This window comes from Staurois parvus, unplaced genomic scaffold (genome assembly GCF_062004578.1).
Source record: "Staurois parvus isolate SC_StPar_1 unplaced genomic scaffold, SC_StPar_1.0 ptg000154l, whole genome shotgun sequence".
Classification (NCBI taxonomy): domain Eukaryota; kingdom Metazoa; phylum Chordata; class Amphibia; order Anura; family Ranidae; genus Staurois; species Staurois parvus.
The window spans coordinates 4,642,369-4,669,095 of record NW_028317950.1 but is presented as its reverse complement, the minus strand read 5'-3'; the positions used below and the strand labels follow the sequence as shown (position 1 = coordinate 4,669,095).

General features: G+C 43.1%; 1 protein-coding gene across 1 annotated transcript in view; it reads right to left on the bottom strand.

The window, feature by feature from the left end:
- ABCD1 (ATP binding cassette subfamily D member 1) overlaps window positions 1-26,727 on the bottom strand; it is a 121,001-nt gene that overhangs the window by 29,876 nt on the left and 64,398 nt on the right. Inside the window, exons 5-6 of the mRNA XM_089674945.1 lie at window positions 10,079-10,173; window positions 5,466-5,611 (exon numbers count right to left, since the gene is read on the bottom strand). Coding sequence (XP_089531071.1) covers window positions 5,466-5,611; window positions 10,079-10,173 — 241 coding nt within the window. The remainder of the gene's footprint in view (window positions 1-5,465; window positions 5,612-10,078; window positions 10,174-26,727) is intronic.

The window sequence follows — 26,727 nt, the reverse complement described above, 5'->3', positions numbered from 1 at the left end:
CCTTCCTGCCCAGGCTAATTTTCAGCTTTCAGCGCCGTCACACTTTGAATGACAAATTGCGCAGTCATGCAACACTACCCAAATGAAATTGTTATTTTTTGAGACAAATAGAGATTTATTTTGGTGGTATTTAACCACCACTGGGGTTATTTTTTTGCTAAACAAACAAAAAAGACCACAAATTAAAAAAAAAAAAAAAGTTTTCCTAGTTTCTGTTATAAAGTTTTGTAAATAAGTGATTCTTCTCCTTCACTGATGTGCGTTGATGAGGCTACACTGATGGGCACTGATAGGCTGCACTGATGAGGCTGCACCAAGATGTGGCACGGATAAGCGGCACTGATGGGCACTGATAGGCACCACTGATGGGAACTGACTGCACTGATGGGCACTGTTAGCCAGCACTGAGGAGACACAGATAGCCAGCACTGATGGGCACTGATAGCCAGCACTGATGGGCACGGATAGCCAGCACTGATGGGCACGGATAGCCAGCACTGATGGGCACGGATAGCCAGCACTGACTGGAATGGATAGCCAGCACTGATTGGAACGGATAGCCAGCACTGATGGGTACGGATAGCCAGCACTGATGGACATGGATAGTCAGCACTGATAGGGCTGCACTGATGATCAGTGTAGATGTCCCCTCTGAGAAATGCCGCTTACCGGCTGTCCTCTTCTCATGCGCTTTAAGCATGAGGAGAGGACTGCTGATAACTGGCATTTTCTATTTACACTATGATCAGCTGTGATTGGACACAGCTGATCACATGGTAAAAGGCGGCTCTGTTTGGCCCTTTACCTTGAACATGATCAGCTGTGTCCAAAGGACACAGCAATCACAGCTCATGCATGGAGTGCACTCCAGGGGGCGCGAAGGGGGTGTGATTCTGGGAGGTAGTCCAGGGACGCTCTCCTAGAACTAGCCAACTGCGCTGTATCCGTCTTTTGGCTATAACGCGGCCAGGAAGTGGTTAATTACAATAATCTCCTAATTGGGTATAAATATTTTTTTAAATTATTCTTTATACAGTTTACCATTTAGAACCTTCTACACTACATGAACATCCTCATTTATAAGCGCCTGTGCTCTTCCCCTTTGCTCTGCATGCTACAGAGTACACTCTGGCTGGGACCCTTTGTCAACTAAACAGCTGACGTCCCAGTGTGCAATTAAGAGCCAACGGGAGCAGGTATTAGGGCTCATTCATACTATGTGTGGGAAATGGGGGTTTTCCACACTGGATTTTTATTGTTTTTACCTGCACCGCACCCCAGAATATAATGGATGACAGCATTTCAGATGAACCCTGATTTCTTAATTAAAGTGTATATGTTACCCTAAAGATTTCTTTTTTTCTGTATGGGTGTTCAAATTAATACCAAGAGGTCCCACAAGGCACAGAAGCTGATCTCTGTTAGTGTGGTCAGTTTTCATCCATTGGCTGGCTATTCAGAGGTACAGGACACTGTGCAGACACACAGCATGCCTGCACTGGGTAGTTTATTCAGCCACCATGCCCCCCACCAATCCCACCCCGCCTCTGGCACCCCCCCCCAATCACAGCCTGTCTTTGCAACACACCCTCTCCCAATCACAGCCTGCCTCTGGCACACACCCCTCCCAATCATAGCCTTTGGAACACACCCTCTCCCAATCACAGTCTGCCTCTCGCACACACACCCTCCCAATCACACACTGGATAGAGAGAAAACAGGTGGCGCACACACCTAGTGCATTATCCAAGGTTTATTGTAGGAATTAAATCATAAAAACATACTCACAGACAAAGCATGTATCTAAAAAGCATAGAAAAATGACAATGGCCACAACAGCGGGCAAGGTGTTCTCACTGTCAGTGCGATCAAATTGTTGATGCGTTTCGGGGACAAATCCCTTTCCTCAGAGCTGATGACCAACCTCTGATGCTGATGCACGATGAATGGAAAGTAAAGTAAGAGCCCTGCTGTTGATGCCTCCCAATCACAGCCTGGCTCTGGAACACACCCTCTCCCAATCACAGTCTGCCTCTCGCACACACACCCTCCCAATCACAGCCTGGCTCTGGAACACACCCTCTCCCAATCACAGCCTGGCTCTGGAACACACCCTCTCCCAATCACAGCCTGCCTCTGGAAAACACATGGATCAAAATTCATCCAGTTCAGCAGGAACTGGCCATATTTCAAAACACATATGGGCAGGCTGGTTGTACAGACATCAATTTAACGAGTGACTTCTATACAACCAGCCAATTGGAAAATTTCTGCACAATCAGTGCTGTCAGCTATAGTCGGCAGAGCTGATCAGTGTATTCTAATGGAGGGGAAGTCTCCCATATATCAGAATACAATAGATCAGCAGGGAGGATTATTCCATCAACATGGACTGTGTGGATGGGGGAATCAGGTCATTCTTTTTTCGTTCCACCTGCTGGTTGGAGAAGAAAAAAAATAAACAAAGAATAAGGTATGGGCTGCCTAAATGCAACAGATTCACAAAAACAAGTTACTTAACCCCTTGGCACCCGTGCTTTCCAGCCCTTTGAGACTGGGTTCACACTAATGCAATGTGGGACACCGCAAGTAATTCGCACACGAATTGGATCTCAATCCTGTGCAAATTACATGCATTGTCTGTGCGGTGCGATTTGAGCCATACATTTTGTATGGGTCCAACTGCATCGAATCCGCACCAAAAAGGTGTAAGACCCTTTTATTTTTACCTGCACCTAAATTTCTGGCAATCGCATTGCTCTTTGCTATCTGCTTCAGGGTGTCATTAATTTAAGATTGACACCCGCATCACATTGCATGAATGGCATGCGATTGCAATGCGGTGCGGGAAATGCACAGGATTTGCAGCGTTTCCAGCACCGCATCAGTGTGAACCCAGTCTAAGGGGTTTTAAATGCTGGAAGGCAAGGCAAGGTTGTGATCATGTGACTGCCGTGATTGGCTGTCACAGCCTTCATGTGATCAGAAAGCTCCCGATCGGGAGCGTTCCGTTAGCCGCCACTCTATCGGGAGCGAGCAAGGTGCGTGCGCTCAGCACAGCTCTGTTTTTGTTTGGGTAATCATGCGGCCTCTTGGTGTTAAGGCCCACCCGCCAAGAGGTCACATATATGTGTGCAGCCAGCAGGAAGGAGTTAAGAACACTGTATACACTGGGATAGGATGCCAAATGTCCTGAAAAATAGATTTTGAGTTTCCAATTGTAGAAATAGTAAAATAAGATCCGATTTTACCATAGTGAGGATTCAATGAAACTGGTTGTAAAGGCTGAAGGTTTTTTTTTACCTTCATGCAATCTATGCATGAAGATAAAAAACCTTCAGTGTGCACCTCCAGCCCTCCCCCCAATACTTACCTGAGCCTGATATCAATCCAGCTATGAACACAGGAGCCTTGGCTATCCGGGTTTCTCTCTCTCTCATTGGCTGAAACATTGGCTCCCACTGCTGTCAATCACAGCCAGTGTGGGTGGGGAGGCAAGGCCAAGCCATGGCTCTCTGTGTCTTGTGGATGCATAAAGCAGGGCTCAGGAGCGAGCATGCACCAGCACCCCCATAGCAAGCGACTTGCTATTGTTGGCACTGGCCAAGGGGGAGGAGCGTTGGTGGGGGACCCAAACAGAGGAGGATCGAGGCTGCTGTGGGTGAAACTACTACACGAGCAGGTAAGTGTGACAAATTTGTAATTTAAAACAACAAATCTTTAGTGCCCAGTTACACTGGTGCGATTTGCAAAGTGAAATCGCACCCAAAATTGCTTCAAATGAATGTGAATGTCAGTGTCTTAACATGTGTGATTTGCTGCAGTGCAATATCCAAAGTAGTTCTTGCATTACTTTTTCTGCAGTATTGTTGCCATTTCACATACATAGAATATAATGGAAATCACACAGCAAATTGCAAGAAATCGTTGAAAATCTTTACAAGTAGCAATAAAGTCTTCAGAAATCGCACCTGAAATTGCACACAAATGGAGCGATTTTAAATCGCAGTGGTGTGTCTGATGACTTAATGTCATTAGTTTTAAGATATTAACCTCCCTAGCGGTCTGATTATGTCCATATTTCTGTGCTCAAAGCGGTACATTTTTTTGCATGGAAATATGTATTTTTTTTATTGTAGGCCTGTAATTTTTAGGAATAACTCACTGAAATCTGTCCGAACAAGAGTCTAGTAGACATCCCGGGTATGATAAAATTTGAAACACGAAATCCTAAATTATAATTTAATAAATAATCATAAAAAATAATATAATAATAAATTTATTTCAATAATATAATCAAACCAAAAACACTGAAATTTGAAATATAGCGCCAAGTTCGCACATCGCTGAGCAAAGTCGCAAAATCGTTTTCAGTGTCTGATGACAAATTTTCCCACGAATCATTATCACTCAATTCTGCAAGTAGTTCTAATTTACTATCGCTGTTCTCTAGCTGGTCTAAAACCGATTTTGACCTAAAGGGACGCTTTTTGGACGCCATGGACGTTTCTCAGTTTCCAGGCAAAAAGAACAGTAAAAATGCAGGCAGGGCACAGGACAAAGCACTAGGGACAAAATGTATGTGAAATGGTTTGATACAGTAATGTTTTACTATGTGATTTTAGTGAATTTAGTGAATGTCACAATATGTCATTTTCAAATTTCCCGCCGTTCCGTCCCCCATACGTCCCGACTTCGCAGGGGACGGAACCCAGATGACAGATGCTGGCATCCACCGGAGGACATTGCAGGGGACACTGCAGGAGGGACATCGCAGGAGCGAAGGACAAGGTAAGTGACCGAGGGATCCCGGAGCAGTGCTGCATGTTATTCCCAAGTGTAGCTCGGGGTTAGCGCTTTTAAGACTGAAACTTTACCCCGAGCTACACTCGGGAATACCGCCAGGGGGGTTAATAAGGGTGAGTGCGTCTGAGAGACACTTGTATGGTGATCCATTTATAGATCTCTTAGAACAAGCAAGTTTGGAAACGATGGGAAAAAAAGATCCGCTGATCAGTTATAACTAAGGGCTTGATAACATGTGGTTATGGAATGGTAAAAGTCCAGAGAGAACGTTTTTACTGCCCCCCAACTGCTCCCACCTTCAGCTGCAGAGGCGGCAGCCAGGGTTGTACAGATGGTTTGCAGCTGCAGCAGGAATTATACCCCCTGTTATTTTTGGTGGGTGTAGTACCCAAGTACCCATCGAGCGGGACCCATTCAAGTAAATGGGGCTGGTCTGCAAGCACCCTGCAACCATGCGCAATACACATGGTTGCAGTGCTTTAGTGCAGGGTTCAAAGGGTTAAAGTAAGCACTACAACACCTCCTCACTGCCTGTCAAATGGTCTGTGAAGAGTGATCCGAATACAGATCACTCTTAAGAGGTCAAAGCACATGTGAACTAGCCTTAAACCATTTAACAAGTGCATGGGAAAACATGACAAATTAGGAAAATATTTCACCTTTGTGGTATGTAAAACATATGCTGGGGTGGGGGCTTGTAAAGCACCCCGTTGTATGCTGGCCAGAGACCTCCCAAGATCCGGAAGAGAGAGCTTTTCCCGCAGCCATTGGGTCCTGTGATAAGCAGGTGCATCCCCTCCTCCACCTGTAACAGAATGAAAGTGACACAATGAAAGAACAAAAACAGTGACCATACCAGTACTAAAATACTTCATTATATTTATAAAGCTGAACTCTGGGCACAGAAGAGTTAATTTAAATGTCTTCTCAATAGCCACAAAGTAGATACTTCTACTTTGTGTGCACCAAATGATTTTGCAATGCCAGATATTACCTTCTAAAAGTAGCTGTAGCATCATCACTGTGCTGTATTATGCCCTGTGCAGAGAGCAGAGCTGTGGGAGTGGTCCAGCAGGCCCCTCCCACCACAGGCTGCAAAAAAACCTACAGGAGGGGGCTGAGACAAGACCAGTCACTGTGCACAAAAAGAGAGAGCAGCAGTGAGCGGTCTTTATTACAGGAAGGAAAAGTCTCACACTGGATTACTGCACAGATCTGGAAGAAAAAAAAGCACACCAAGATTTAAGTAAGAATACACGTGCCTCTTTTATTTAGAAAAATACAAAGCATATCAGGTTTAAAAGAGATGCCCATTCAGAATTAACATGCTCTATGACTAACGAACCCAAAGTGATGAGCACTTTGTCACATCCCAGTTCAGAGGTGTCATTTCCCAGCTACTGTAGATGGGTAAGTAGCTAATCACGTGCAGTCTGTGCTTGATTAGCTGTATGTAGGGCAGGGGAGACATTGGATCTCTCTGATGTCTCCATAAAGAGGACCTGTCACCTGCCCACCTTATCACATAGGGAGCTTGTTCGCTCCCTTGTGATGGCAATACAGTAAATAAAAAAAGTGTTAAAAAACTGAACTATAATAAATAAAAATGAAAAAAAAAATAGCGGTAAATCCATTGCTCCACGCACACCAGAATGCAAATGCAGATTTTATCATGTGTACGAAAAATTACAAAGTTGTCCCAGACCCAAAGTGGTTAAAAACAGAAACATAATTGCGCTGATAGAAAATGGTTTTATTGTTCCCTCTCAAGTTGTACAAACACACATTGTTTCTTCCAGCATCTGTTAGTGAGAAGCTGCATTGGATAGAAGATCAAAGGAACTTGTGATGGTCAATTGCCACAAATTGTCGCTAATTCAATTAACAATTAGTTCTCTTTGTAAGATCCTTAAATAGCCATGGCCATTAATGTTCCACTGATGAAGGGGATAAGCTCCCCTGAAATGTGCTCCAGAATAGCACAGCCACTGACAGACACCGCGGTGGAGTAGGAGGAAATAGAAGAGAGGCCCATCTACGCTGGTCCTTATGCTGGTAACCCACGTTTCTAAGAACACCATCTCTTGCTCTGTTTGGATACTTAGGCCAGGAATCCCTGTCTCTGCTCACTGTGCTACATTGAAACATCAACGAGGTCCTTCAACACCCAGCCACAACCATCTCTACCTGCTGCCACACGCATGACTCCTCGATTGGTTCAGGGTCCTACTTCTACCATCCACCACAAGTCATGTTCCTGGCCCCATTCTAACCTCTCCTTACTTTCTTGGCCTCCTCTCACTCCTCTTGGCCAATCCCTCACTCCTCTTGGCCAAACCTTAGTTTCCCAGATACCCTGAAATGCCCCCCTTACCTACACTGCTCCTGGCCCTCTTCCACTTGTCTTCTCAGCTCCTTTCATATGCAAAATGTGGGATAGGAGCACTGAATCCCAAAGGGAAAATCATGCTTGATCTCCAGTTCTCTGTTACACTGGCCATAGATGGAACGAATCTCAGCCGGTTTAGCAGGGGCAGGCTGAGATTCGATCCATCTATGAGCAAGCTGGCAGGTACTGAAGTTGATCCATCGATTGACTTCAGTATAACCAGCCTGTTGAATTTTCTGCATGCGACTGCTATAACCGCCATAAAGTAATCATTGTGTTCTGCGGGCAGGGAAGACTCTCTGCCGGGAGAACACAATAATACTGCGGGACTGACTGTGTTGATGGGAATGGAGTGATTTACATTTTTGCAACCTTTGGTTGCAGGAAAGAAAATCACATCCCCTATGGCTTGCCTTATGCATATCCCCAAGGGTCTCTGGTCCAGTAAAAGTTGATTAATCCTAATAGAAAGCCAAGAGACAAAGCCAATGTGTTTTGGAGGCTCAAGGCTCCCCTTCATCAGAGCCTGTAAACAGGCTGTAATAGAAGCCCATACTGAAGCCTAACTGCATACAATTGTAAGGCAATGAAAGTTAAAATGACAGCAGCGTAATTTCTCACTGACAGCCCAGCTTATGGACACTAATAAAAGGGGAGTATGGAGAGTTAGCTTTGTCTAATTACTTTTATATGAAGATTAGTAAACTGTCAGGGTCTGGAATCAGGCTCAGAGGGCCAGTAACTATAGCAGTAGAGAGAACCCCACTGACCAGCTGGATAAGAACAGAAGGTCACCAAGGCAGATGACACAGACTCAACACCTCAGGTGAGCCCAAGTTCTAAACCGGTCTTCATCAGAGCTCCTGATGGTGGTGATGGGTTTTGCTGCATGTTAGGACCAGGACGCAGTCCTCAAGATCGCTCCACCAGGAGGTAAGCAAGCCGGGGTCCAGTAGTAGATATAGCAGGTAGGAAAAATCAGAAGCGTAGTTACATAAATGCACAAAAAGGGAGGCAGGGATACAAAGAAAGATAAAGAGGAGGAGAATAACCCCCTCACTAATGAAAAGAAAGTAGGCGGGACTTTAAGGGTGCCATCAATAATGAGAAAGTTGTAACTAAAAAAAACAACATTTATTTCAAATCACTTAAAAGTCATAATACAAAAATATACATTAGAGTATCTAAAACTTGGTGATGATACTTATTCAGTGCATTATTTCTCAACATGTTTCGCCTATTTTAAGGCTTCTTCAGGAGATATTAGACATAGCACCAGCAATAGCATGACTGGCTCAATTGTACACATTGTATGCAAGCCAATTAGTAGGTAGTTTAAATCAGCCTGGACATAAAGACAGCGCAAATGGTTGGTGAAGGAGCCCATAGACTAACTTTTAAAGGTGGAGCTATATAAAAAAAAAGATACCTGCTCAATGAATACTGATTATCGCCGCCATACTAATAGCATTACATCAGGGAAAGGAAAGTGACAGAAATACCGGTCCAAGTAGAACACTCAATCATGTAATTGGAAACACCCAAAGGGGGAAGTGGCAGCAGTAAATCAAGGCCACATAAGTGCCCAATCCTCAAAGGAGAGACACATGCACAGCATGCTCCAACGCCACCTCCCCATCTAACCAAAGCGTAGTTAGTTAACAAGCCAAAGGTCGGTAACAAGTGGTTGCAGCTTGGAGTCAAGCAGAAGCGTAGTCAGTAAGGTGAAGGTGCGGGTTGAATGGCTGCAGGTTGGAATCAAGCAGAATTTGAGGACCAAGCAGAAGTGTAGCCGGGGAGCAAGCCAAAAGTTAGCAATGAGTGGTAGTGAAGATACGGACGGCAGTAGGAGTGACAAGAGCGAGATATTGGCTGGAGAGAGCACAAAAATTTGGCAAACAGGAAGTACAGAGACATGGCTTAAATCAGGCAGTTCATGAGAGGAGCAAGGAGTTCAAGAAAACCATGCTTAAGGGCAAGATCATTCACAGAATTGTCCACGGAGCTGTCCAGCATCCTAAGTGACTTAGGAAGAAGAGACATTGCCAGACACAGCAGATTTCGCAGGTTCAGATCTGGGTCCTGACACTTTTACTGAGTTGAACCAACCCATGGTGCTCTTAGACCCTTCCACTGTTCGTGAAGAGGACAATTAACATCTCCATTCTACTGCAGCACAAGGTGTAATGGATTTGAGGTATTTAGCACAATTGCAATGTTTCTTGGACATCACAACCACTTCATCCTCCACCTTCAAAAAGACTGAGAACATCTTGGTGGCTAACAACTAGCACCATCCATAAAAGAGAAGGGCTTCCTTGAAAACGTTGACAGAGTCCCTTTAAGTCAAACAATAAATGTGTTACATGACCAACATGAACTTCTACCTATTAAAACAACTATATGTTGGTATACAAAGACTTGTGTAAACGAGGGCCAAGGTCACGGCTATTGTACCAGGGAGAGACCTACTCTACACTATTAAAGAGTATTGCCAACATGGCCCTGGTCTTTGGACATTGACTTTGCCCTCCCTCCTATCACTGGTGATAACAAGTCCAACACTTATCAAACATAAACTATGTCTTTGGAGAATAATATAGTAAATCCGGAGTCCAGATGATAATTTAATACTGCGTCCAAGTTTATCAATCGAAGGCAATCTTTGCCGCTAACTAAGTCAATTAAATGTAGAATGGAAGGCCTGATTAGCAGGGTGTAATCTGTTTATCTAGATTTCAGGAAGAGTTATCACAGAGAATGGTTTAGGTGGCCGGGTTCATCACACTAACGATATTAAATAGAGGAAAGGTGAAAGCTTTGGTTATTCGGGCTCATGGCTGGCTGTTCCAAACCTGATGAAAAGCATTTTTCAGAACTTACCCGAATATTAAGGCTCGCCACTACGACGTCTCCTGTTGGGGTGACTATGGGGATATTTTCACAGATGATTCCATTCTCCACATCCACCACTCGACCTGGTAAAAGAAGCACAGAACTGAAGTCAACCAAAAAATACTTTTTTTTTGTGTCTGTAGTTTATTTTTTATGTCCATATTTTAGTTTTTGTGTGTCTATTTTCTTTAAATATTTTTCCAACAAATATAAACAAGCACAAAAAACATCAAAAGTACCAAATTAAACCCAAAAAGAATACATTTCCACTGGTTCGGAAAAAAAAGTAAGAGAATAAAACAAATGTGTATAAGTAAGACTGATTGAATTCAAGCGGATCTTTCGGTATTCAGACTAGGCCTTGTTTGTACACACGGGGATACTTAAAGGGGAACGCCACTTTCGAACAAAAAAAAAAAAAATTAATACAGAATATACAATTGCTACATAAGTCATAGTGTAATTGAATAATTCAATGTTATAAAAAATTCCCTTTCCTTTTCAATCTGCAGCCGCTGTAAACATTTTCTGTAAAATGCAATATGGTAAACTGGAGGTGTTCTGTGCATAGAAGGTGGACACAATGTCCCTAGCAGGTGGGGGTGTTAAAAACACATGATTGAGAGAAGTTCTTAGGGCCCACCAACCACCCCCCCTTAAGCTAAAATGGCAGTGAAGGGGGGTATTTACATGCCGCTGTCATGATGCTTCGTGCGCCCACGGCAAAAACTATCCAACATATTCAGCCCCAAAAAAAAGCAGTTTCAAACTGTGGGGTCCAAAACCCATGGTGTTATTCCTACACCCCCATGGATGATACGTCTAGGGGGCACTAGACACCCACAGGCCCTCTGCCACCCCCGCCCTAATTCAAATCATGGCCATTTAGAACCCTCCACATCAGAGCAATACTCCCGCCCGAACCTTACCCAGTGGCCACTTAATTTAATTTCTTGCCCACGGGGAAGATCCCTCAGGACCCTCATCATACCAACAGGTATCCTATAGAACTAGCCATCCAAACCAGAGGCAAGAATGACACATAAATGACACATATGCTGGACACATAAAATTAGATGCTAAACTTGATCTTAGTCAAAAGAGCAAGGCATGTATACATACACATACTAGGGCCAATTTAACCTACTGGCATGCCTTTAGAGCGTGGGAGGACACCAGACAACTTATAGGAAACCCACACAAGCACAGGGAGAACATGCTAACTGCCTATAGATAGTATCCTGCCAGGATTCAAACCGAGCACCCCAGCGTTGCAAAGCAGGAGTACAAACCACTAAAACATTGTGCTTTTTTTCCATGTTTTTTATTATAGCTTACAACTACATACCCTGACTGTAGCCTATATTTTAAAGATGCTTTATATCAGTGTTCTCCAAACTGTGGCCTGAAGTCCTTTGCTTGCCTAAATGTGGCACTTGGGCAGTATTCCTTTCATTGATACAAGGCATTGTATCCTCCTACTGACTCCAATGATGAGGCACCATTCTTTCCAACGACACAAACAGTGGGATATAATATTCCTCTCATTGACAACAACAGTGGGGCTCTATTCCTTCCAATGGAACCAATGATGGGTCATAACTCCTTCCACTGATATAAATGTTGGAACATTATTCTTCCCACTAATACTAACAATGAGACACTATTCCTGCAAATGACACCAATGATGGGGGATTGTCCCTCCCACTGACACCAATGATGGGGCACTGTCCCTGTCCTTTCCACTGACACCAATGATGGGGCATTATTCCCCCCTACTGACACAAATTATGGGGCACTATGATGGGACACTATTCCTTCCAATGACACAAATGTTGGGGTACTATTCCTCCCACTAACAATAATGATGGGGTACCATCTCTCCCACTAACACCAAAGATGGGGACATATTCTTACCAATGACACCTACGATGGGACACTATTTATTCCAATGACATCAATGTCGGGGTACTATTCCTCCAAGTAATACCAATGATGGGGCACTATTCCTTCCATTGGCACCAAAGATGGCGACATATTCTTACCACTGATTCCAATGATGAAACACTATTCCTTCCAATGACTCCAATGTTGGGGTACTATTCCTCCCACTAATACTGATGATGGGGCACGATCTCTCCCACTGACACCAAAGATGGGACACTATTTCTTCCATTGACACCAAAGATGGGACACTATTTCTTCCACTGATACCAATGATGGGGCAGTATTTCTCCCACTGATACCAATTATTGGGCACTATTCCTCCCACTGACACCAATGATGGGACACTATTCCTTCCACTGATACCAATGATGGGGCACTATTCCTTCCACTGATACCAATGATGGGGCACTATTCCTTCCACTGATACCAATGATGGGGCACTATTCCTTCCACTGATACCATTGATGGGGCACTATTCCTTCCACTGATACCATTGATGGGGCACTATTCCTTCCACTGATACCAATGATGGGGCACTATTCCTTCCACTGATACCAATGATGGAGCACCATTCCTTCCACTGATACCAATGATCGGGCACTATTCCTCCCACTGATACCAATGATGGGGCACTATTCCTCCCACTGATACCAATAATGGGGCACTATTCCTTCCACTGATACCAATGATGGGGCACTATTCCTCCCACTGATACCAATGATGGAGCACCATTCCTTCCACTGATACCAATGATGGGGCACTATTCCTTCCACTGATACCAATGATGGGGCACTATTCCTTCCACTGATACCAATGATGGAGCACCATTCCTTCCACTGATACCAATGATCGGGCACTATTCCTCCCACTGATACCAATGATGGGGCACTATTCCTCCCACTGATACCAATAATGGGGCACTATTCCTTCCACTGATACCAATGATGGGGCACTATTCCTCCCACTGATACCAATGATGGAGCACCATTCCTTCCACTGATACCAATGATGGGGCACTATTCCTCCCACTGATACCAATGATGGGGCACTATTCCTCCCACTGATACCAATAATGGGGCACTATTCCTTCCACTGATACCAATGATGGGGCACTATTCCTCCCACTGATACCAATGATGGGGCACTATCTCTCCCACTGACACCAAAGATGGGGCACTATTCCTCCCACTGATACCAATAATGAGGCCCTATTCCTCCTCATACTGTCCACAGGCACTATGTATTTTTTTATAGTCCCACTGGACCTCCTAAAGTGTGAAGGACAGTAAACTGACCCTTTGTCTAAAACGTTTGGAGACCCCTGCTTTAAATAATTCATATTTGCTACAAAGAATGGGAAAAAAAAAAAAACGATCTATGAGCTTCACTCAGCACCTTCTTCCCTGGATAAGGGCCTCTCAAAAGCTCAAGTTTCAAAAATGCCACTTCAGCAAAAAGAACCTGCACTTGTCAGGTCTGGAACTTGAAAGGAATTTAGATAACGGCAGTGAAAGTGTCCTTACCTTCTACAAAGGTATTTAAAGGAGCACTACAGGGAAAGCTCTGTACTCTGGTAACTGACTGGGGTAAATACCTGGGATGATGGTGCTCCATACACAAGTTCCTTTTTTTATTCCACATGGCTTTATTTATATGTTTGTCATCCTTTACATGGTGACGTTAAAATGACAGTTACAAGGGTTTGCTTGTTGCATGTGACCCAACAAAAAAGAAAACAAAAGAGAAGAGAAAGGAGGGGATTCCCAGGGTATTTGGAAAGAGAGACTAATTTAGTAACTGAAGCAGGAAAACTAGAGGATAACCTAACAGGCAAAAGGGGACCCTATTATAGGAGTATACTATTTAATAACATATGGAAAAATAAAAGAACCCTATAGAAGACATGAAGAATAAGAGCATTAAAGGAAGTGAGCTTAAAGGGTCCCAATCAGGAACAATTAAAAAATATATATCGCAGGGAAATATAACCCCAGAAAGACCACAAAGCACAAACGGGAAAAGAGAAGGGGACATCAGTCTGGAAAAAAGTCCTAGATTATCATCGGGCTTGGATACCACTAACCAGCAGATATTGGAAACAGCGGAGGGGAAAGAAATGGAAAGTGACCTACAAGCACCAAACAAAAAAGAGATGGCAGAAATGTTTGAGGCCTTAGAAAAGATAATAAAGAATGAAATGGCAACTATACGGAAGGATCTGGGGCAGGTGTTGACAAGAGTGGAGGAAATGGAAGGAAAAATAAAATATCAGGCCCAGAATATATCTCAATTGCAGGAAAAAGTAAAAAATATGGAGAAAACGCAAGTAAAGCTGCTGTATAAACTGGAAGTACAAGAAAATAGGGACAGGAAGAACAATCTAAGGCTGAGAGGAATCCCAGAGACTATAGAAGGGGAAATATTACAAAAAGAAATATGTAAAATTTTAAATTACATATTGAATAGAGCTGCGTCAGAGGTGATTAAAACAGATGGCGTTTGGAGAAAAGGAAAGTTTCAAAGTGGCGAGAAGGAAAAACCAAGAGATGTAATAGTCCAAATACACAGATATGGAGATAGAGAAGAGATATGGAGGAAGATTAAAGGGAAAAAAATGATTAAATATGGTGAAATGGACATTCAGATCTTTGCAGACCTTACACCAGAAACTTTGTGGAGAAAAAGAACTTTGAAACCACTGACAGAGCAGATGAGAAAAAAGGTGTTCTATAGATGGGGAACCCCAATTTGTCTGATTGGGTGGAAAAATGGGATAACAGCCTACCTGAGATTCCCAGAAGATATGAGAGACTTTTGTGAAAAACTTGAGTTGCAGAGGATGGAGATCCTTGGATGGGAAGAAGAAAATAAAGGAGGAGAGGCAAGACAAGAGGAATGGCAGACTGTTAGAGGGAGAAAGTAGAATTAATTACTGTCCAAATAGAGATTTTCCTGAGATTTTCCCTAGGGGTGAAACCGCGGAATGTTAAAAGTAAAGAAAGAAATAAGATAACGGATGGGAAGAGCTGGGGAGGAGGGCGAAGGAGGAGGAGCGGTCCATGGACAGAGTTCAAACCCCAAAAATAATCAACAGTGGTTCTTAGAACCACAAATGATTAGTAGGTATATTAGATGCCTAGCGGGGGGGAGGGGGGTGGGGAGGGGGTGAGGTTAGGGGGGTTCCGAGAGGGTGTGGGAGGGGGGAGGGGGATGGGGGAGGGTGGAGGGGGGGGAGAATGGGGGGAGGTGAGGGGGGGAGGGAATGGGATAATAAGGGTAATACTCTGCAGGATTGAGAGAGGTATCAAAGCAAGGGAAAAGAAAAGGAAGATAATTTGGCGATCTCTGGTTGAAAAGGTAAAAGAAAGACACAAAAAGAATGGAAGAATTACAAGTCATTACTTATAATGTAAAAGGGTTAAATTGTCCTGGGAAGAGATTTAGATTATTTAAGGAGTTACATCATCAAGCAGTTTCGGTGGTTTCTTTGCAGGAGACTCATCTTGAGATAGAATCTAAGGTGAAGTTGAAATCTAGAGATTATCCAATATGGTATTATGCAGATTCCCCGATTAAGAGAGCTAAAGGGGTGGCGATAGGGTTCAGAAAAAATATAAGATTTGAACTGAAGGATAGAAAAGTGGACCCAGAGGGGAGATATTTGTTTCTGAAGGGTAAAATACAAGAGGTGGAGTGCACAGTAGCTAATATATATTGTCCAAATAAAAATCCAGAGACGTACTTGAAGGGTGCGTTAAAAAAGCTGATGGATTTTAAAGAGGGTTGCTTAATACTGGCGGGAGATTTTAATTTTTGCATGGATCCACAAAAGGATACAACTTCTCATGTGCAGCGAGAGGGGAGTAGATCTTTGAGACTATTAAAGAAGGTGATCCATGAGTGCCAATTGATAGACGCATGGAGAATCTTACATATGAAAGATGGAGACTACACAGTCTTCTCAAATGCACATGAGACGTATTCAAGGTTAGATTATGTATTGATAGAACATCAATTTATAGAGTCAATGGTTAAAGCAGATATAGGAGTAATGACGCTCTCGGACCATGCCCCTGTTGTATTGAGGATGAGATGGGGAAGGAGGAGAACAGAAGGGGTAGGATGGAGGCTGAACGAAACACTTCTTATGGACAAGGATACTGCACAGAGGATTGGGAAAGAAATTGAGAGATTCTTTAGAGAGAATGAGACAGAAGATGTGTCTAGGGCAATAGTATGGGAGTCTCATAAGACATATATAAGAGGAATCTTGATTGCTATAGGGGCAAGAAAGAAAAGAGAAAGGAGAGAAAAAATTAATGGGTTCTTAAAAGATATAGCTGAGTTAGAACAGATACATAAAAACAGCATGGTAAAGGAAATCAAGCAGAAGATAACAAAAAAGAAAGAGGAGTTGGAAACTCTGATGGAAGAGGAGAGAAGGAGAATTTATAACAAAGTGCTAAGTGAGAACTATAAATGGGGAGATAAGCCAGGAAAATATCTAATGAGAACCTTGAGGAAAAAGAAAAACAGGAACTATATAGATAAAATAAAAAGCCCCAAGGGAGAATTGGTCCACTCAAATAAAGAGATCGCAAAGGTGTTTGTGGATTATTACAGGAAATTGTATAACATCAACCCCCATGATAGAGTAAATAATATGGAAAAGGAAAAAAGGGAAAAAAGGAAGATATATCTAAAAAATGCGGGACTACCGAAACTAAAAGAAGACCAACTAAACTCCCTTGAAGCAGAGATAACACAAGAAGAGATAAAAATAGCAGTAAAAAGCATGGAGATGGGGAAGAGTCCAGGACCGGATGGCTATACAGCAGGGTACTATAAAAAATTTAGTGAGATATTAATCCCCAAATTGGAAAAATATATGAATGCCCTGGGAGGAGAGATGGACATGAGGGGAGAATCTTTACAGGCTCATATGGTACTGATACATAAAGAAAGGAAAGAGGCCTCGCAGTGTTCAAGTTATAGGCCCATCTCACTGTTGAACTTAGATACTAAGATATATGCAACGGTCCTGGCGAATAGGTTGAAGGAGTTTATGCCTGAATGGATACATGGAGATCAGGTGGGCTTTGTCCCAGGAAGAGAGGGCAGGGACAACGGGTTGAGATCCCTGATGCTGATACAGAGAAGTAAAAAAGGGAAGGTACTGGTGGTGGCCCTTTCAATAGATGCGGAAAAAGCCTTTGATAGAGTGGACTGGGGCCTCATGATGGATACCTTGGAAGCCCAGGGAATTGGAGTTAGAATGAGGGAATGGATTGGAAAGCTGTACAGTAAGCCCTCTGCAGTGGTAATAGTAAATGGGGAAAAAACAGAGCCCATTGGGATGTCAAATGGAACAAGGCAGGGCTGCCCGCTGTCCCCCTTATTATATGTTATGTCATTAGAGCCTCTTTTATCTACAATAAGGAAAAATGGAGATATAAGGGGAATTCAGATAGGAAAAGTAGAACATAAAGTAGCAGCTTTTGCAGATGACCTGCTGTTCTATGTGGGGAACCCCAGAATAACACTCCCAAATCTAATGAAACTGCTGAAGGAGTATGGAGAAATATCAAATTTAAAAATCAACCCAACAAAAGCCGAGATCTTAAACATAAATATCCCAAAAAGCGAAAAAGAAAAAATACAAAAAGAATTTCCCTTTATTTGGAAAGAAAGAGATATAAAATATTTGGGAGTAAGGCTTAGTGCGGCGCATAAAAACTTGTATAAACTAAACTATATTTCATTATTAAATGAAGTAAAGGGGGAATTAAAAGCATTAGAGAGAGGAATTCCATCGTGGTTAGGACGTATAAACCTGGTAAAAATGATAATTGTACCAAAAATTTTATACAGATTTCAAATGATACCAATCAAACTCCCGGAAGCTTTTTTTAAAGTAATAAAAAGAATGATAACAGGATATATCTGGAGGAAGAAAAAACCGAGGGTATCCCATGAATTACTAAGTAGAGATAAAGAGAAGGGTGGTCTAGGAGTCCCAGATATAAAGAGATATTACAAAGCAGTAATATTAGGGAGAATTTTTGACTGGACGTTCAATTCAGAGGGGAAAAGTTGGGTAAAAATAGAAAACACACTTAGTGGAACTAATTTGAATAGAATAATATGGTTACCGGCACAATATAGAGGATTGAAGGAGGACTTAAGTTTGTACACTGTAAATGTATTAAGGGAATGGGATAAAATACACAAATATATGAAATGGGAATTTAATTCTATACTAATGCCACTAAGAAACACAGAATTCTTTCCACCAGGTAGAGAAGAAATAGCAGGTAGATGGTTTATAAAGGAAGATGTCCAACTCAGAGATATAATGGGAGAAGGGAAATTGAAGACCTTTAAAGAGTTGGAAAAGGAAAAGGGAAATGTTTTCACCAGGTTGGATGAGTGGCGTTACTACCAATTAAAATGTTTTTGGGGAAATCTCCCAAAACCCCTGAGAATGAAAAAGGATTGGAATTTGTTTGAAAGGTTGTTGGATGCACGGGGGGATGGGAAACACGGAATAGCTAAAATATATGGAATCCTCACAGATTTAGACACAAACACTAAACCAATGCACATAGTAAAATGGGAAAGAGATATGGGGGTGGTATTAGATGAAGGAAAACAGAAAAAAATAAATAGATTAGTTCACGGAAATGTAAGCTTGAGAGATGTAGAAACAAATTACAAATGTTTGACAAGATGGCACATTGTTTCGAGTGTGGAGTGTAAGATAAGTGCGGAGAAATCACAGTGGTGTTGGCGAGAGTGTGGGGAAGTGGGGACAGTGTATCATATCTGGTGGGAATATCCAAAGATTCAAATATTCTGGGAAAAAATAGTACATTTAATAGAGAACATCACTGAAATGAACATCGGGTTAGATCCAGGGATGTGCCTGTTACATAGCTCAGAGCTATCAGTTAGTAAATATAAGAAATTAGGTTTAGGGTACTATTTGAACGCGGCAAAAAGCTTGATCCCCAAGTATTGGAAGAAAAAAGAAATACCGAAAGAGGAGGAGTGGATAGAAAGAGTAAATTGGACTAGTAAGGTGGAGAAGACATATTATATGCAGGAAGATAAAATGGAGGTATATCTCGCGAAATGGGAAAAATGGGAAAACTTTGTAATAAATCGGAGAAAGTAAAAAATAGAACGCCATAGAGAATAGAAGAGGGGTAAGATATGTTTGCTGTTGATAAAAGATAAGGAAAATGCAGAGGGGGGGGGGGGTTGGGGGGGGAAGGGGTTAATGTTCCAAGAGGGAATAATTGAAGTAATAAGAAATAATTGTATATTTATGATGATTGAGATGAAAATGTTTTTTATCTTTGTTTTTTATTGTTATTACTGTGAAAAATAATAAATATTTAAATTTAAAAAAAAGGGTTTGGGCAAATCCTCTAATGCTGCTGAGGGAGGTTACAATGGTCAGCTTTTATTTCTATAGTTTTAACGTTTTGCCAAAAGAAGAAAAATTACCTGCCTAAAAATTGTTACCTGGTGCTGGGCTTTGTTTGTCTTTGAATTAAAGTCAACTTAACTTTTTGCCAACCACATAACGCATATATGCGGCAGCAAAGAAGGAGGGCTTTAACGGCGGTGCACGCCACAATTTCTGCATTCCGGATGAGTTTCTGCATGCACATTTACATGCGTGTTTGATGCGTTTTGGTGCATTTTTTCCCCTTCATCTCAAATCAGGACATGCGTTCCGAGGTGTTTATATGCGTTCGGGTACATTTTCATGCATTTCAGATGCGTTCCATACAGAAAAAATTGCAGCATGTTCTACTTTTGTTGATTGCACTGGTGTGAACTAGGGCCACTGAAATACATGGAAAACACTGTGTATGCAATTTTGATGCAGATTAAAAACGTACTCAACTCCATCTGATGAGAACCAGCCCTGAGCTCTCTGGGCCCTTTCTTTGCAGGGAGCATGCTCAGTGAATGCTCCCAGCATAGTGACCAAGCTGTCAAAGACAGCTTTTGATCTATACTAGTGATTGGGAGCCAGTGGAACTGGCTCCAGATCACATGACCCCTGTGACCAGCCAATCACAGTGGTCAAGTGATCAGCCGGTCCTTCCTATCTCCCAGGCATAAAAGGATGCCAGGACTGAGCAGGAAGGGGTTCAGTGGCAGGAATGCTGCCCAATTATTGGTGCCATTGGGAACAATGATGCCCTATCAATGATGTCAACAGGAGGAATAGTGCCTCATCATTAGAGTAGGTGAGAGCAATAATGCCCTATTATTGGTGTCTGTGAGAGGAACAGTTCCCCATTGCTGATGTCAGTGAGAGGAATAGTGCCCCATCATTGGTGTCAGTGAGAGGAAGAATGCCCCACCATTAGTGTCTGTGGGAGGAATAATGCCCCATCATTAGTGTCTGTGGGAGGAATAATGCCCCATCATTAGTGTCTGTGGGAGGAATAGTGCCCCATCATTGGTATCAGTGGGAGGAATAGTGCCCCATCATTGGTGTCAGTGAGAGGAATAATGCCCCATCATTAGTGTCTGTGGGAGGAATAGTGCCCTGTCATCAATGTCAGTGGGAGGAATAATGCTCCATCATTGGTGTCAGTGGAAGGAATAGTGTTCTATCATTGGTGTCCATGAGAGGAATAGTGCCCCATTATTGGTGTCTGTGGGAGGAATAGTGCCCCATTGTTGGTGTCTGTGAAAAGAATAGTTTTCCATCATTTATACAGTGAAAGGAGGAACAGTTACCCATCAATGATATCCACAGGAGGAACAGGGCCCCATTCTTGGCATTGGTGGAAAGAAATGTTCACCATTGACTAGATCAGTGGAACTGTGCCCCATCATTAATGTCTATGTGAAGAATGGTGCCCCATCATTGGTGTCAGTGGGAGGAATAGTGCCCATCATTGGTATCAGTGGGAGGAATAATGCCCCATCATTGGTGTTGAAGGAAGGAATAGCACCCCATCATTGGCATCAGTGGCAGGAACAGTGTCCTATCATCAATATCAGTGGGAGGAATAGTGCTCTATTATTTGTGTCAGTGAGAGGAATTTTGCCCCACCGTTGTTGTCAGTGGGAGGAATAGTGCCCCATCATTGGCATCAGTGGCAGGAACAGTGTCCTATCATCAATATCAGTGGGAGGAATAGTGCTCTATTATTTGTGTCAGTGAGAGGAATTTTGCCCCACAGTTGTTGTCAGTGGGAGGAATAGTGCCCCATCATTGGTATCAGTGGCAGGAATAGTGCCCCATCATTGATATCAGTGGCAGGAATAGTGCCCCATCATTGATATCAGTGGGAGGAATAGTACCCCATCATTGGCATCAGTGGCAGGACTAGTGCCCCATCATTGGCATCAGTGGCAGGAACAGTGTCCTATAATCAATATCAGTGGGAGGAATAGTGCTCTATTATTTGTGTCAGTGAGAGGAATTTTGCCCCACCGTTGTTGTCAGTGGGAGGAATAGTGTCTCATCATTTGTATCAGTGGGAGGAATAGTACCCCATCATTGGTATCAGTGGCAGGAATAGTGCCCCATCATTGATATCAGTGGCAGGAATAGTGCCCCATCATTGATATCAGTGGGAGGAATAGTACCCCATCATTGGCATCAGTGGCAGGACTAGTGCCCCATCATTGGCATCAGTGGCAGGAACAGTGTCCTATAATCAATATCAGTGGGAGGAATAGTGCTCTATTATTTGTGTCAGTGAGAGGAATTTTGCCCCACCGTTGTTGTCAGTGGGAGGAACAGTGCCCCATTGTTGGTGTCTGTGAAAAGAATAGTTCCCCATCACTTATATCAGAGGAAGGAGGAACAGTTACTCATCAATGATATCCACAGTGCCCCAACGTTGGCATTATTATATTATTATCCAGGATTTCTATAGCTCCAACAGTTTGCTCAGCGCTTAGGAATGAGTGGAAAGAATAGTACACCATTGATTAGATCAGAACTGTGCCCCAACAATAATGTCTATGGGAAGAATGGTGCCCCATCACTGGTGTCCATTGGAGGAATATCACCCTGAAGTTCAAATCAGTGGGCAAAATAGTGCCCCTTCATTGGTGTCAGTGGGAAGATTACAACCCCATTTTGGTGTCAGCGGGAAGAATAATTCCCCAATGACCCTTCAAAGGGCTGCAGTTTGGGGATGACTGGTGTAAATAGATTTGTTTCCTCTATTTTACTGTGGAGCCTTTTATCCAAGCAGAAAAGGTGGGATGTTCCTTTGTATGTTATCTCGCACACACAGACAGGTATGAACACAAGTCAAACCCGCTGAATTTAATAACAAAGCGACAAACTGCACCTAAACATAACATGAGAGCGGCACTAGATGGCCATATCTAAAGGGAGGATCTGAGAGATTATAAATAGCATTGTGGCTGGAATATGACAAGTCACAAAGTGTATAATTATACTTCTATGTCATTCTCGCCCGAAACGAGGAACGAGTGAGTACAAACCCATTTCCTAATCCATTTCCTGCATACCTGAAATGAATATTTCATGACCTTTAGGTGGAACTAAATGAATCATGTATCAAATCAGTGTTCTTTGAAGTGAATGTCAGGCCAAAAACATTTGTTTTTTTCCATTTTTGGATCATGTGGAAAAGAATTAGAGCCCCAAGGTTTTTACTGCTATCTCCATTTGAGAGATTTCCCCTTACTTTCTGTCCAGCTGACAACAGTATCAGTGCACAGGAAATGAGGGAAAATCTACAAGGACACAGACGGAGGTAAATATGATGGGGTTCTTGCCCCCTTCTCAAAGCACCCCGCACCCCCACATATTGAGGCATGTGGCCTGGTATGGTTCAGGCCTTTCCTGGCCTGCTGAACTTCATGCTTGGAGAAGGGTTTGATACGGATTTCGGGGGTTCTTTTTTAATTTGTGCCATAAGGTTCCTCTCAAAACCCATACCAGACTCGAAGGGTCTTTTTTTAATTTTATAATACCAGCTTTTCTTTTACTTACATTCTTGAAGTGATGAGTTATTTTAGCAGTGAAAACATGCAGTATTTTGCTCCGAGGAATGGTATTGCACAGAGTGACCTGATCCTCCTCTTCTGGGGTCCCCCGCCAGCAATGTCCACTCCTGCTCTTCTGTGTCTGCCCCCCATACAAGCGCTTGCTATCAGAGCCAACACGTGGGCTCGCTCCATAGACACACATAATGTGGCTTGGCACAGCCCCCCCACGCTCTCTCCACACTGGATTTGATTGACAGTAGAAGAAATGGCTTAATGTCAGTGTCCAGTGAGGAGAAAGAACAGCAATGCTGCTCTCAGTCACAGTGCTGGATTGGGATCGGGCTCAGGTAAGTATCTGGGAAGGGGGGGAGTTAATTTTGCAAGGATTTTTTTTTACCTTAAAGCGGTTATAAACCCTAATAATTTTTTATCTTAATGCATTCCTTGCTCTTCTCTTCCCTCACTTCTGGGTCTCACTGGCTTTCCTGGGACACTGGGAATCAGTAACGAGGGAGTGGGGGCGGTGCCGAGTCTCTCTGTCTGTATCAATGGATGCAGCAGTGGGGCTTGGGAGTGAACACGCACAAGTGCCCCCATGGGGAACGGCTTCCCATGGGGGCACTGGACAGAGAGGAGGAGCCAAGAGCACTGGCAGGGGACCCAAGAAGAGGAGGTTTGGAGCTGATCTGTGAAATGCAATTGGACAGAGGAGCTTGCTATGGGGGCACCCGAGTAGGTGTGTTCTCGAGCTGCTGCTTCGTGTGTCCATTCACACACGGAGAAGCAGCTTGGTCCTGCCCCCTCTCCTCATTGGCTAACTGCCTGTGATTCACAGCAGGGGGAGTCAATGGCTTCCGCTTGCTGTCTCAGCCAATGAGGAGGCAGAGATCCGGGACAGCTGAGGCTGTCATGCACATCGCTGGATCGTGATGAGGCTAAGGTAAGTACTGAGGGGGCTGGGGGCACTGCTGCACATACAAAGTTTTTTACTTTCATGCATAGAATGCATGAAGGTAAAAAACCTTGAGACTTTACAACCACTTTAAAGTGATTGCAAGCCCTTATTTTTTTTTTCTAAATGACACACATCATACTTGCCTGCGTGGAACAGGCAATAACATCCATGGAAATAGTATTTGATCATATCATCATAGGCAGGTGATGTCACCTGGTCCTGTGCTGGCCACTCCCTGGTGTTCACCTATCAGAGGTGGGGTGATCACACTTTGAGACATGTCATTTGTAGAAATGAATCATACGACGTGTATTACCATACATGAATGCAGGCAGGGTCATAGTTCAGAGGATGCAAGGCATTTCTCATTTTTTTCAAGCGGAGTAACTATATAACATCTGTAATATTATACTGTGGGTAGATTCTCCCTAACCATTTCATTTGGGATTCTGTTAGATCGATGTGCTCAGTTCCTGGCTCTGCATATCTGCTGACCCTGACAGTAACACACTTTCTGTCCTAAGGTGACAACGCTCACTCATTGTACTGCATCTATGGAGAAGTAGAGTTGTCAGCCAAGGATAGGAAGTGTTTAAAGTGAAACTAAAGTCTCTCAATCAACATGAACTATTTTTAATCCATATGCTACTAGCATTAGTAAATAGAAAGGAAGGTATATTATATTTACTTGTTTTAAACTTTTTTTTTACATTTCTTCAGTTGCTTCCTGGTTTGTGGCCTAGGACAAAAAGAATTCATACATCTCAGGAGTCCTCATGGAATTTTTTGTTTAATCTGGGAAGAGGGGGTTTTCTCAGCTAAACACACCTTCCGACCTGCATGTCTGAGCTAAGGGCAGATGGAATCTGGGAAGTAAATGCTACATGAATCACCTGCTATTACTCAAGATGGCCATGGCTAGGGGTGTGTTTTTCAAAGCACCTTCTCATCTAAATAAAGCATGGAGACATGGGTGGATGGGGGAGTTTGCTTTAAATATCAAAAATGAATTAAATAGCATTTTCAGTATGTGGTGCTCAGATACAGTTTAGTTACGCTTCAAGGACTAGAGAACACTCCTTATCATGGATTGGCCGTATACATGGTATAAAAAGGACCATCCTCCCAAAAATCCTCTATTACTTTCGAACTTTTCCCATTCGGGTACCTTCCTTTTTTTTACGGCTACAAAACAGGATTCTTTCTTTTATATGGGCCTAGAAACGCCCCAGAGTCTCTTGCTCTACACTGTACACCCATAGACTCAAGAGGTGATCTGGGAGTTCCTAATGTGGCAAAGTATTATAAAGCGGCACAGATCGCCCAACATGTGGATATTCCTGGAACTTCCCAACTGTGCTCCCCTTCCTGTAACGGCTCTGCTGTGGTTTCCCCTCCTTACTTAGTCCCCTAATGCTCCACAGCTTGAAAGTCTGGGATTCAGTCCACTACTCTGGCAACCTTATGTCCCCCTTTCTGCCTCTTTTACCGTTACTCAACAATCCTCTCTTTCCCCCAGGCATTGAACAGCCAACATCGTTTAGTTGGTGGGCAACTCATGGCTTCACCCAGGTTCGACACTTCCTCACCTCACGTACCTTTCCCTCTTGGTCCTCTATTTGCGAGGCTTATGATGCACTGCCAACTGAGTTTTTTCGATATGTTCAGCTCCGCCATTGGATATCTTCCCTGAGATGCAACTCTACGTTTCCCTCTAGGTCCACGGCCTTTGAACACCTTTGTCAGCACTGCCCGGGTGCCTCAGGCACTATCATTCTTCTTTATTCCTCACTGAACACTGTAGACTCTATTTCTCCATTTCTTACAAGTCTAGCTGGGAGAGAGATCTTGGCTCCCACATTGAACCAGAGGATTGGACTAAAGCCTAGTCTTCTATCTCTCGTTGTTCATTCAACACGTCCACAATGGAAGCTGCATATAAAGTCCTCTTGAGGTGGTACTGGGTCCCTGCCCGCATTGCAAGCTCCAACCCAGAGTATGATGATGAGGCAGTGGACCATGGAATGACGTGGATCATACCTTGTGGTCGTGTCCACATCTCACTGGGTTCTGGTTCAAGGTTTTTGGTCCCCTATACTTCATATCTCCAAAGAAGCTAAACTTGCCCTGTTACATTGTCCAATTAGGGGCTTGTTCTCTCACCAACAAATATTAGCCACTTACCTGTTTATAGCTGCCAAATGTGTCATTGCCAAGGCGTGTAAGAAACCATCAGTACCTTTTTGCATGATTATAACTAACCTGACAACCCTGATGTTGCATGAAATGATGGCCAGCATCCTACACTATTCTCATGCAAAATTTTTGAAAGTATGGAGTCCATGGTGGACCTATGCTTTTCCTACCCTATCCCCATTTGGTTTGGGTATTTTCTGATTTCCACCCAGGCCTGCAGGAACTTCCGCTATCCCCCTCCCCTTGCTCTTCCAGTCCCCTTCTTTCTGTCTCTTTCTTCTTCTTTCTCTATCTTGCTTTACCTTTAATTACAATATAAATATTATTTCTGTAGTTTTTCATACTTATTTTTTGAGCCCTCAGGACTAGAGCCTGGGTCATTAACGCTGTCCTGCTGCTTAAGGCGTATGACTGCACTGTAAATAATTTTATATTAAGATAAGTTGATATAGCCATCGCCCGGTTTGTTACCTGGTTGCTTTATACCCCTGTGCGGGAGGACCAGTTGTACTGAAATGTTATAGGTTTTAAT